The sequence below is a fragment of the Octodon degus genome, unplaced genomic scaffold (assembly GCF_000260255.1).
Source record: "Octodon degus isolate 3935 unplaced genomic scaffold, OctDeg1.0 scaffold00021, whole genome shotgun sequence".
NCBI classification, from domain to species: Eukaryota; Metazoa; Chordata; class Mammalia; order Rodentia; family Octodontidae; genus Octodon; species Octodon degus.
Genome location: NW_004524597.1, coordinates 11,174,875 through 11,186,883, shown reverse-complemented (window position 1 = coordinate 11,186,883; position 12,009 = coordinate 11,174,875). Strand labels below are relative to the sequence as shown.

The 12,009-nt window shown below is 55.6% G+C and overlaps 1 protein-coding gene across 1 annotated transcript; it reads right to left on the bottom strand.

Moving 5' to 3' along the window:
* Window positions 1-374: 374 nt before the first annotated feature.
* Fbxl16 (F-box and leucine rich repeat protein 16) lies at window positions 375-11,712 on the bottom strand. The gene is made up of 6 exons (XM_004627924.2): window positions 11,640-11,712; window positions 4,671-5,317; window positions 3,251-3,759; window positions 2,851-2,935; window positions 2,474-2,537; window positions 375-2,126 (listed from the first exon to the last, which is right to left on the bottom strand). The coding sequence occupies exons 2-6, from the start codon at window positions 5,301-5,303 to the stop codon at window positions 1,978-1,980; spliced, it is 1,440 nt and encodes a 479-aa protein (XP_004627981.1). The 5' UTR covers window positions 5,304-5,317; window positions 11,640-11,712; the 3' UTR covers window positions 375-1,977.
* Between the last annotated feature and the right edge of the window lie 297 nt (window positions 11,713-12,009).

The window sequence follows — 12,009 nt, the reverse complement described above, 5'->3', positions numbered from 1 at the left end:
GACTTCGTGTTGTCTCTCCATGCCCGCTTTCCCCTGTATGTAATATGGGGCTGGGGAACTGTTTTGTACATTGCTGGGTTTGAAGTCTGGCCATTTATGAAAAGAATGAATAAATCAATGCATCAAGAGTGCATGAGGGAGCCAGAGAGATAGCTCAGTAGAATAAGCACTTGCCTGGCAAGCGCAAGGTCCTGAGTTCAATCCCTGGTACTGCCAAAAAAAAAAAAAAAAAAGAGTACATGAGAGCCCCTGGGCCTCCTAAGGCAGTTACCTCTGCATTATGGTCCAGTGATCCCAAAACAACCCAGACTCATGTTTTTACAACTTTTTTAATATATATTTTTATAAACAGGTCACGTGATAAAATAGCACAAGAAACACTTACCAAATATAAGGTTATATCTTCCGCATATACAGGAGAATGAGGTCGTTATGTACAATAAGAAAATGATTTTAGGGGTTGGTTGGTTTTGTTTTCCTCTGTCCCCTTAAATTTTCCTCCTACAGTCGTTGGAAATATCACAGCTTCAGTTGCATTAATACTTTGGGCAAATGGACAGTTGCCTCCTCCCTTTAGGGGACTGTGGGAGGAGGGGCTGAAGAAACTGGCTCCTAACCACTCCACTCCAGCCTGGAGCCTCCTCGGCCAGCACTCCAGGGGCAAGGAACTCTTTGGGCTGTTGAACTGTTTCTCTATTTCAACAGCATATCTCTCTCTCTCTCTCTCTCTCTCTCTCTCTCTCTCTCTCTCTGTCTCTCTCTGTCTCTCTTGATCTTGCTCTCGCTCTCTCACTCTCTGGCTCTCTGGAAACTGGTTATTCCCTTCCAACCAGATAAAGGGTATCCCAAGATTGGCTGTGGGCGCTGTATCTCCTGGGGTTCAAGGCTGGGATAGAAAGGGGTCCCAGCCCCCTCCTTAGCATTGCTAAGATGTGCCAGCATCCCCCAGGACTTTCAAATGTCTGGGGATTGAACAGAACACAGTCAGAGCCCATTTGGGCAGGCAGAGGTTTGGGAAGCTGGGGTGTGTGTGAATGGGGTGGGTCTAGAAAGGAGCCCTCCCTCCTGTGTGGGGGGATGGTGTGCTGATCCTGACTTCGCTAGGCCCAATTCTGCAGATTCCATCTGAGAAGACTTGCCCAGGGTGGACCCTGGGGTTCAGGGCTAGTTGTAGGGTTGGTCTAGCTGCTGTCCATGGTGCCAAGCGTGGCTCCAGCATGAGATCTTTCAAGGTAACTGTACCTACCACCCCTGGGTTGAGGTGGACTGGGTGGGCTGGGCTAATGTCGATTAATCCAAGGTCATTGTCATCCCAAGGATCTGTAGACCCATGCGGGGGTTGAGAGGGCAGTCAGGGGCTGGCCCACACGGTGGGTGGCCTGCTATGAGGAAAAGAGGGCAGCCTTTTGGACTTGGAGGGCATGGGAAGAGGGAGGAAAGGGGGAGTTGGGCTCCTCAGTGGGCCATGGCTTTGGCAGTGGCCTGCGTCCCCCCTCGCACCTCTCGGAGGGCTCCAGGCACCGTGTAATGGAAGATGCAGGAGGCCCTTGGGGCTCTTCTGGGCCCCAGTCATGGAGGACCTACTCTCCCCTTTCCCCGGTGCCCTCCCTGGGGTGGGAGACAGCAGGGAGGCAGAGGACAGGTGAGGTGGGGAGGGCGGCTGGGCAGAGTGCGCCCTGAGGACCGAGCCCCCCAGTGGGCAGGTGAGTGATGGCGGCGGTGGTGGCGTGGCGAGGGCAGGCGTGCAGTGCGGGCACGAGGGGCATGCACAAAGTCCCCGAGTGTGCGTGCGTGCGGAGGGCTGGCCCCGGTGCCCCCTGCCCAGGGTGGGCCGGGTGGTCAAGGAGCCAAGGGGCGAGAGCAGGGCGGAGTTTCCCTTGGGCTGGGTTCCCGGTGGGGTCGGAAAAAGGGGCTCAATGGCGCCCTGACCCGCCCACATCGTGGCCGGTTCCCTTGGCCGAGGCGGGGCGCCTCAGGTTACTCGATGACAAGGCAGCGAGGCAAGTGCTGCGAGAAGTACTTGAAGAGCTCAGGTGTAGCCCCGGGGCAGTTGGTCAGCTCTAGCTCCTCCAGCTCCTGCAGCTGCACCAGGCCTGACAGCCCTGTGGTGGTCAGCAGTGGGCAGCCTGTGGCAGGCAGGGGCAGGGCAGAAACTCAGGGGAACCGTGGGTGGGGCCTGCTAGAGGGCTCGAATGGGTGGCACTGGGCTAAGAAACCCCACAAGGGCCTGCATATGGCCGGCAATCAAGGGTGGAGTTTGCATGGGCGGGGCCTTGCTAGGGGGGTGGGGAATCATAAGTGGGGCCCCTCATTGGGTAATATTTACTCCTCACTGGGTAATATTTGCTCCCCCTTTAACATGGATCTGGGACACAGGAGGACAGCACCCAGTTGAATCCTCATAAAGGGCCTGACAGGACTGGTAGCATCACACTAGGTGAGCATGGAGGTCAACTCACAGAAGGGGTCTTACCTGCCAGAGACAAGAGACGCAGACTCCTCATGGCCAGGAGGTGCTTCAACCCGAAGTCCTGCACCTGGGTGGGAGGTGGAGAAGGGGGCCAGCTAACTATTTCTGCTTGCCTGAGACCGGGACTTGCTAGAGGGGCTGGAGGCGGGATTCAAAACGGAGGTTTTTAGCCCGCCCCAGTGGAGCCAGAAAGTTGCTAGAAAGAGCCTACAAAGACCCTGGGAACCCTGAAAGCTTTGCTTAGGCTGGGTGCAGAGTGAGTCCAAGACCCTTGTGGGAACTGAGTGGGGAGGGAGCAGGTCGCCAGACTATGCAGACGGTACTTTCCCTTCGCCCCCCTCCCACCTATTTCCCCATCCCAGAGGCTCCAAGGTCAGTACCTGGCAGCACCATCGCAGGTAGAGGCTGCGGAGGGACGACATGGTGGACAGGTAGCTGAGGCCAGTGTCCGTGATGCGTACACACCTGTGGTTGCACCAGAAGTGGACTGCCCACCTTACACAGCCTGGCCAACCCTTCAGGTGGGTACCTCCCTCCTCCTAGGAAACCAGGCCCTCCCCGGAATCCCGCCCCCACACCTGTCTGCACAGGCACTGCATGCTCCAAAGATACTGAACAAACAACTCTTGCATTTCTGCCTGTTCTTGGTGCCTCTCACCGCCCCCTGGCCCCTCTGTGGCTTAGTTCATACAAGAAGCCCAAGGGTTTGGCCTGACCCACTCCAGGGTCCCAGTGCTTGATGCCCCACCCGCCAAGGCCCCAGTGCCAGGTCATGCGCACCTATCCAGCACTAGCTCCTCCAGGCGGTGCAGATCGCAAGCCACATATTCCAGAGCCATATCAGTGATGCGAGGGCACCAGGAGAGGTCAAGGCTGCGCAGCTTGCGAAGGTTTTCAGCCACCAACTCGACACCATCATCAGTAACCTTGGAGCAGCCTGAGAGGCTGAGCGAGGTGAGGTTGGGCAGGCTATGCACCACGTTCACTACTCCGTGGTTGGTGATCTCCCAACAGGAGAGCAGGCGTAGCGTGTGTGTGCTGTGCCCCTGGCGAGCAGTGAAGTAGGCCAGCGCTGTGTCCGTCACGTGGTAGGCCTGCAGACTCAGCTCAGCCAGGTTGGGCAGCAGCTGTGAGATGGCCGCGATGGCATCATCTGCCACATTGATGCAGTCGCTCACACTCAGCGAGGTGATTCGTGCGCTAAGACTGGACCATAGCCCGGCCTCGGTGAAGTCATTGCAGCCGGACAGCTCCAGGCGCACCACCCCCTGCATCTGCTCCAGCATCACCTGTGGGGAGAGGTGCCTCTCAGAGGTAAGCCTCAATCCCTGGAACCCTTTCCATGGGGTGTAGTGAGGATTGCCTAGCTAGGGTGGAAAAGAGGCCCTGGGAGGCAGGAAACAATGGTCTCCAGCATATAGACTTGTGCAAGCTTGCCTCTAACTGAACTCTGAGCCAAGCATTGTGACCCATGCCTGTAATCCCAGCCTCACTCGGGAGACTGAGGCAGGAGGACTGGTGCAAATCTGAGGCCAGGGCTACACAGGGAGTTCAAGGCCATCCTGAACTACATAGTAAAGTCCTGACTCAAAAAAGCAAGCAAAAACCCACCTGAATTCAGAAGAGTTCACTTAAAGCACTTAAAGTGTTTGTTACAATTCAACAACATCCTAAGAGAGGCAGGCCACAGAGGCCTGGTAACCAGGGCGTGGCTAGACCAGGTACTCCAAGCTCTTTGAACATTGCATTGAAGGTCCTGGGGACAAGAAAGCCTTCCCAGATGCTCCTCTGACCTTTACTGCTAAGAGATCCTTCCCCAGCTGCCTGACCTCTCTCCAGTATCCTGTCCACCCAAGACTAGTTTTATGGGCAGGAAAGGCCCCACATTTAACTGGATGCTCTTCTGTCATCGCTTCCTTGAAATTACTTATTTTTGTTTGCTTTGACATTCTTACTCATCTTTGAACAAGAGACCCACATGTCACATCTTAATAGGTTCCCCAAACTATGTGACTAGTCCTGCTCCCTTCCTCATCCAAAGCCATTTTCCCTTACAGCATCAATGTGCCAATTTCTGCTGTTTTGCTTCTTGTGTGCTGAGCTTCCTCTGGGGCCCAGCACTGTCTCATATCCATGTGTCACTGCTTCCTGTACCTACCATTCCCCAGCCTTGTCCCCTCCTGACCAGTTTAGGGCATACCTCTAGGCCAGCATCAGTGATGGTGGAACGCTTGAGGCTCATGGCCTTGACCCCCTTCTTGGAAAGCGCATAGTTGTCAATGAACTCACAGATGTCCAGGTCAGAGACACCAACCAGGCAGAAGCCTTCAAAGCCACGTGCAGCAAAGCCCTGCAGGTTCACAAACTCCTTCTCGCCACCAGGCAGCACATTGTAGAGCTCCTTGGCATGCAGGACAGGCATGAGACCTGCCCAGAACTTAGGCTGGTAGAGCACACGCCGCCAGGCCTTGCACACCTGAGCTAACACGCACTTCTCGCATGCTGAGAAGTACCAGAAGAGGCCATTGAGGATTTTCTCATCTGTGGCTAGTGGTGGCCGCTCTGCTGGGGGTCCAGGCACTGGCGCTGAGGCTGGTCCACCTGCAGGGGAACATGGCCCCCCAGCCAGGGCAGCCCGGGAGAGTGGGGTAGCCAGGCTGGGGGGTGGGAGTGTGGGTGGGGGTGGTGGCTGGCAGGGGCGGTTTTTGACTGCTGGCGTGCCCTTGGTGATGCTGGCAGCACCCAGGCCGTTGGGCTGGCCTGGCAGCTTCACTAGACCGTTTCGAGGCAGGCACGGAGGCTTGGGGTCGCCGTTGACACCGGGACTCGACATCTTCCTCGAACACTCTGCAGATGGGTGGGGAAGGCAGAGTGGATTTTCTGGTCTCTCAGCAGGCTGAAGAGTCACCTTTCTTCCCAGCCCTGACCTCCCAGAGCCACCCAATAGGATCTCAGTGCATAGCTCTCCCATCTTGACTGTGTGTAGCAACAAGGGGTAGGCTGGCCATGGTCATGGCACTGAGCACCTACTGTGTGTAATGGTTGATCCTGCACTGTTCATGGATGCTTTCTGGTGGTCTGGTGCTCAGATTCTTGTTTTGTCCGTGGGAGAATGAAGGTGGAGAGGCCAAATCTCTGGCTTCTCCCTACTGTCCCTCCAATGCCCATTATTAGGGCTGAAAACTGAAGGAAAGGGTTAGTTGTTTCTGACCTGCCCCTACAGGTCTGGCCCTGTCTGTCTCATGTACCAGCTCCCATGAATATTGATGCCACAGGAGGGTCTGTGGTTCAGGATCTAACCAAAACAATGACAGGTTTCTCCTGAGGTTTGACTTGGAGGCCAGCATGGTGAGCCCTGCATACAAGCTGTTTTTTCTTTTTCTTCCCAATGCTGGTCCAGTCTGGTGTTGGTCCCTGTCTTTTTGCCATGCAATCTCAGAGGGGTACAAAAGCTGCTTCCAGATCCCCCTCCTCTCCTGCCTGACCGTGACAGACCCTGGTCTCATAGGCAAATCTTACAGGACCATCAAGGGGGTTTGGGGAGGTAGTGGGGACTCCCAAGATCTTCCAAAGCTGGGGTGAGCATTGGAACAAACAGACCTGCAGGAAGACAAAGGCTAATATTTCTTTTCCAGCTGAGTCCCCCTCCTGGAGCTGCAAGGCTGAGGAAGGTGGCTGCCTTTTCCCCACAAGCTTGGGTGACTCTTGGGGAAGAGGACTGGATGCACCAGGAGGGAGGGATGAGAGGTATCCTGCCCTGGTATTTTCTGTATCATATCCTTGTTGGCTTCCAAGGCCTCTGAGGAAGGTGTTTCCTTGGCTGACCCGGGATGGGACCTGGGATTGCCCTGGTACACATGGTACTAACTTAACTTTGGGTCCAGAGGCCTTGCTGCTCTGGCAGCTAAAGCCCCCCTGCCACTAGCAGCACACCCCAGGCCTCCCTGTGCCACCTCTTTTCCTGTTTCCCAGAAGCTTCATCTGAACCCTAGGGGGCAGAAGTAGGCTCACCCCTGAGAAGGTTCCAACACCTTAGTGCCCCTTCACATGTACTCATAACCAGGTCGCACACTGGCTGGTACAGTGACATCCATCACAACACTTGTAAAGTACTCACTAGGATAATCACATATTTCAGTCTCATGGCAGCCCAGTGTGTGGGGGTGGCCACTATTGTTACCCAAGTTTTCAGATAAACAGTTTGAAGCTCGAGGAAGTTAGTTTGCCCACAGTGGCAGGGGGTGCCTGATGTGGGGCCACCCCAGTTCCAGGAATGCTAGGGCAGATAAGAAGTAACCATCTATCTTAGGACAGCAGTGCTTCATAATAGGCTAGGGTGAGGCCCATGGCCAGTACTTCTGTCCCTGCAAGGCACTCTGGCAGGTGTAGTGGGGATACAGCGGCAGCCGCAACCTTAATACTCCTAGTCCTCCCAGGGAGGGGGCTTCCCTGCTGGTTCGGCCGGCCGGAGTCACTCTGATTTCCCGCCCACGACGCCCCGCCCACCCGGCTGCCGCGGCTTCTCTAAAACCAGGCCCGCCTCACTCTGCGCCCAGCACCACGGACAGCGGCCTTTGCTTGGGGCCGGACCTGGGCCGGCTGCACCGCGGACAGCGGCGGGGTGGGAGGTGGACGCTGGCAAAACCAAAGCCTGGCAAGCCTGGCTCAGCAGGGAGGAGCCCAAGAGTCAGGAGGGGTAGAGGAGAGGGGGGAGAAGCCTCCCGCTCAGCTAGATCCGGAGGAGGCGGCGGAGGCGGTGCCAGGGGAGAAATAATCCAAGAGCTGTGCCGATTTAGGCTGAAAATGCTCCCAGCCGCGGGTGTGCACGTGGTGTGCAGAGATGGGGGATGCACGTGGATGCCCTGGACACCTGCAAGGCTCCTTCCCCTTACCCACTGGAACTCACCTCTGCACGAACCCACCTTCTCATCTTTACCCTCCTTCCAGGCCTCAAGGTCGAGTTGGACCCTGGGCCCCTACCCCAGGAAAATGGCCACACTTTGGTTCAAAGGTTAAGGCTTGGAATAAAGCTGAGCTCACAGTGGGAGCCTGGAGCCTTTCTCTCAACTAGGGAACAGCTCAAAGAAGGGCCTCTCCATCTGGCTCTGGATTTGGCCACTTGGTGACCAAGGCCCTGTTTATCATGGGCTATAGAGACCCTTTGTGGTAGTGCTGCTTCTTTCTCCATCCAAGGTGGCACCAAGGACCTGATCAGAGTTTCCTGCCGAGAGAGATAGAGATAGCTGCCAGACTACTTGGGGCTGCCTCTCCCTTTAGGAGAACTAGTTTGGGAAAGAGAGGCTTTTGAAAAATATGGCTGAGCTTAGCCAGGTGTGGTGGTACACACTTCTAATCCCAGCACTCAGGGAAGTTGTGGCAGGAAGATAATAAGTTTGAGGCCACCCTGAGCAACTTAGTGACTTAAATGAGCCTGCTCAAAGTAAATGAAAAAGCCTAGAGATGTAGTTGTGTGAAAGCCTGTTCACTCTCCAGTACAAAAACAAAACAACAAGAAAAGACCCAGTGTACATAATTCTCAGCCATAGGCCAGCCATGTTGTGGTCAGTTTGGAGTGGAATTCTGGGGAGGTTCTTTGCTGGGATAGTCTGTGAAAGGGCTCCAGGTCCCTGAGAAAACCCCAAGAAAGGCATAGACACTAAAGTTACTACCCATCTTTTTCCCCATCAGCCCCAGCCAGAGCCAGGTCAGAAGGCCCCCAGAGAGAGTTGACTGTGACCTCTGCCCTCTATAGAAAGGACTCATTGTGAGACTTGCAGATACAAGGGGATTCTGGGAGACATGAGCCCTTTGTCAGCTTCTAGACCAACATCCTCAGTAATGGCCATGTTGAGTTTACAGGAGCTGCCCCTTCTCTGTTCCATGTTACTGGGCCCTGGGACCAAATTGGCCTCAGACCCCTTACTGCTTGGACACAATCTGGTCCCTCTTTGCTCCAGGGCTTCCTCTCCTTAAACTAGCACCTACTTCTCATGAGTGCTACATGAGAACCATCCTGCCTCCCCATTGGGATCCCATCACATATGTGAGAAAGCGTCTCCAGGGGCTTACTCATCACCCAGGTTATCATCACTGTCTACCTTTTCCCCTGGCCCAGGGGAAAAGGCAGTACCATTGAGCACAGGCAGTACCATGGATGTGTGGACTTCAAGTGTTGCTGAATGAATGAACAAATACACAAATGAATGAATGAGAAGTGCTAGGCCCACTACAGGGAGGGATGCAGCTGCAAGAGGTCTGAGAGGTGAAGGAAGAGTGGTCAGACTTTAACAGGCTGGCAGTCAGGGAGGTAGGTCTAGCTAAAACATTATCCCCAGTTGTAATAATGGTCAATGTTCATAAGGGAGGGAAGCCACTGGGATTGGGGCTGGGTTGGTACCAGAAGACTCCCAATACCATAGGGGCTTAAATTAGACCTTGGAATATGCAGACCCCAAGGAAAGAAGTCACCTGTGTCTACTTTTCTGATAAATCTCACATCTGGAGCTGTATGACTGAGAAGGGTAGTTGTCCATTCCCCATAGTCTGGCCTAAGCCCAGGGAAGGGAACGTAAACTTCTGGGAGGGAGGCACAGGAGACGTCCTTCCCTATTCTTTCTGGCATCACACCTTCCATTACTAGCCTGAGCCCTTCACACACTGCCCAACCAGGTTGGGGACAGCAAGACTCAGGGAGTGAGTTTCCAGAAGGTTAACAAACTGTGACTGACCTCAAGACCTCCAGGCTGTCTCATTCCCAATGCCGCTGGCCAGGTGTGTACATCTGTAGACCTTTTCTCTGTCCTCTTTTACTTCAAGGTCCCCAGTGTCTTTCTGGGATCTGGGCTAGCAGTCTTTCTAATCAGTGGCCTCACCTAGTAGGTGCCAGCCATAGCTCTGCTATCCTTCCAGAGGGTGTTAGCTGCCTGCCCCACCAACATCCACACTTTCATTCTCCCTACTTAAGGACTGTTTTCCCATCTCTAACACCTTGATTATTTTAAACGGGGCCTCACTATGTAGCCCAGGTTGGCCTTGAACTCTGGTAATTCTCTGGCCTCAGCCCCCAAAGTGTTGGAATTACAAGCATGTGCTACCAGGCCTGGCCTAACCTCTGTGAGCATCATGCCTGCTTTGGCTACTGTGAAGCTTGGCCTCCAGTGAACCTGCACTGACCATCTTCTCCTACCTGCTGAGGGCCTTGAGCAAGCCATGGGTAACCAAAAAGCTGTACATTGCGTTCAGTCTGCAGTAGCAGCCCCAGAGACTGGGGTGACAACCAGGGTAGATGGAGTTGGGGGCGAAGTACAGGCTGACATATTATTCTGTGACAGCCCCGTGACTCAGGCACATTCACATCCCTGTCACTTTGCACATGTCAAACAGTGTTTCCCTCTTACCTCTAGTTAGAGATGCTTTGGGGTGCAGAGGCTTTGGATAGGGATCCCTGTGACCAGGGACATGTGGGCCTTCAAAGAAACCCAAATTGATGCCTCTGCAGTTTGGAACACTTTGGTCTGCTCAGAGTACCTCAGCTATGTGGGACCACTAGTAGCTGGCTTATCTTGGCACCCCACCCCTGATGGATATAAGCCCCCAAATCTAGTTGAGGGCTCTTACTCTACTGCATTGAACAGCTATCAACCAAGGGAATGTGGCCCTTCTGCACCCTCTGCAGCCAGACTGGCCATTGGCCACAGGTCACCCTCACCATGCCCCTGCAACTGCCTTGGAGCTACAGCAGGGAGCACCCACAGGTGACCAAACAGAGATGCATGACCAGCCAAACAGTGCTTTCTTCCACCTCAAGGGAAATGTACCTGCTTCTTAGCAGTACAGGGCTTCCCAGACTCAGATCCTTCCCACCTGGGGGCATTTGTTCTCTTATCAGTGGGTCTCAGGCAAAACAGTACAGATGCCTCCAACGTGGATGTGGGCAGGAGGGGGTGACTATGCCCAGTGATGAGGATAGTGAACTTATAGGCTGGGCCTAAGGTGAGGGTGGTTGGGAACCAGGTACTGGAGGTGGCAGGACCTGGGGCAACTGAATCTTGGACTTCCTATGCACCACCCATGTTTACATGAGACTTTCCTCCAGATGGCTCCCCATCCAGCTGTATGGCCACCTCTTGCTCCATCAGGCCTCTGGCCTGGCACAGAGAAACCTCAAATCCTTTTAGTTTCCAGCTCAGCCATCCCAAGCCCTCCTGCTCTGAGGCTGCTGTCCAGCACCTCATCAAAGGGATGAGCTGGGAGAAATAGTCTGTGTCCTGTGGGTCATCAAGAAGGCCTGAGCTGACTCTGGTCACTGGGTTCTGGGACATGGGTAGGCAGGTATGGAGGAGGTGCCTGAGGGAGGGAGGAGGCAGGTGAAGTATCATCTGCCATCTGCTCCTCCTGCTGAGGTCAGACTGCCTGCTCAGGCTGGGAGGGGCTACAGGCCAGGGAGTCAAGGCTTCAACCATCATAACCTTCTCTCGTGGGATGATGGGTGTGGGACCCTCTGCCACCATTCAAGCTCCCAGGAAGACCCAAGATTTCTACCCAGAAGGGTTAGAATGCCCACTCTCCAGTCTGAGGCCCTCCAGTCTTGGCCAGGGCCCAGGGCCTCCTCCAGAACCAAAGACCAGCCAGCCCACTCCTTCTGCCTCCCTCTGTGGGTGGCAGCTTTATACAGACCCAAGACCAGAGGTGTTCAGAGGAGGGCTAGCCCTCTGGCCACATGCCCACCTGGCTCCTCTTGGAGTTTGGCTGCATCTAACACCTGTCACGTAGACCCAGGGGCTTGAGGTTCGGAGTCCAGAGCCCAGGGCCCAAAGCCCAAAGCCCAGCCAGGCAGGGTGGGGCTTGGGAGCCTGCAATTCTGCATCCTCTTAGAGGCTTTGGCTCCTCCAGTGGCACTGACCCACACCCCTGACCGTACTGCATATGGGAAGTGGGCCTCGCTGGGGCAAGCCACTGGAGCAATGGGCTTTGGGAAGCCTGGCAGGGCTACAGGCCCCGCAGCCACAGAACTGAGAGGGTAAGGGGCTGCTGTTATGTAAGTCCTTCCCTGACGATGGCGGCGCAGTCTCAAGCCCCCTCCCCGCCCCCTCATTGTGGCCGCGACAGTAGAGTGGCCTTGCCTCCTCCCTTCTCCATCCCTCAGGCTGGCCGTGCACGCACACCTTACCTCGGCCTAAGCTCCTGGTTCATGCCACGCCGTCCACCGGGCTACCTCGCGTCATGGGGAGCCCAGCATGGGCGCCGGCGAGCGTGGAGGTGGCCGAGGCGCTGGACTGGCCGGCAGGGCCCGGCCGCGCCCCGCACCCCACGTCCCAGCTTGGCCGGGCCCCCTCGGCCGTGCCCTGAGCAGGGGTCCCCCAAACTGGAGAGGATCGGCCGCCCCGAGCCTCCCACCGGGGAGGCTGAGGCTGTGCCCAGATAAATAAGGCCGCTTTGCAGGGAGCCAGGCGGGCGCCTCCTCCCTCCCCTCGCCCTCCTCCCGGCGCTCCTCCTCCGCGCTCCTCCCCGCGCTCCTCCGCCGCTGCCGGCGGCACAGC

What these genes read in the sequence shown, in the direction of transcription:
- Fbxl16 (XM_004627924.2), bottom strand. Translation starts at nt 5,303, where the DNA reads ATGTCGAGTCCCGGTGTCAACGGCGACCCCAAGCCTCCGTGCCTGCCT. An exon ending in TCACTGATGCTGGCCTAGAG is followed by an intron (nt 3,760 to 4,670) that starts GTATGCCCTAAA and finishes CTCTCCCCACAG; the next exon opens with GTGATGCTGGAGCAGATGCA. An exon ending in GAGGAGCTAGTGCTGGATAG is followed by an intron (nt 2,936 to 3,250) that starts GTGCGCATGACC and finishes GTGCAACCACAG; the next exon opens with GTGTGTACGCATCACGGACA.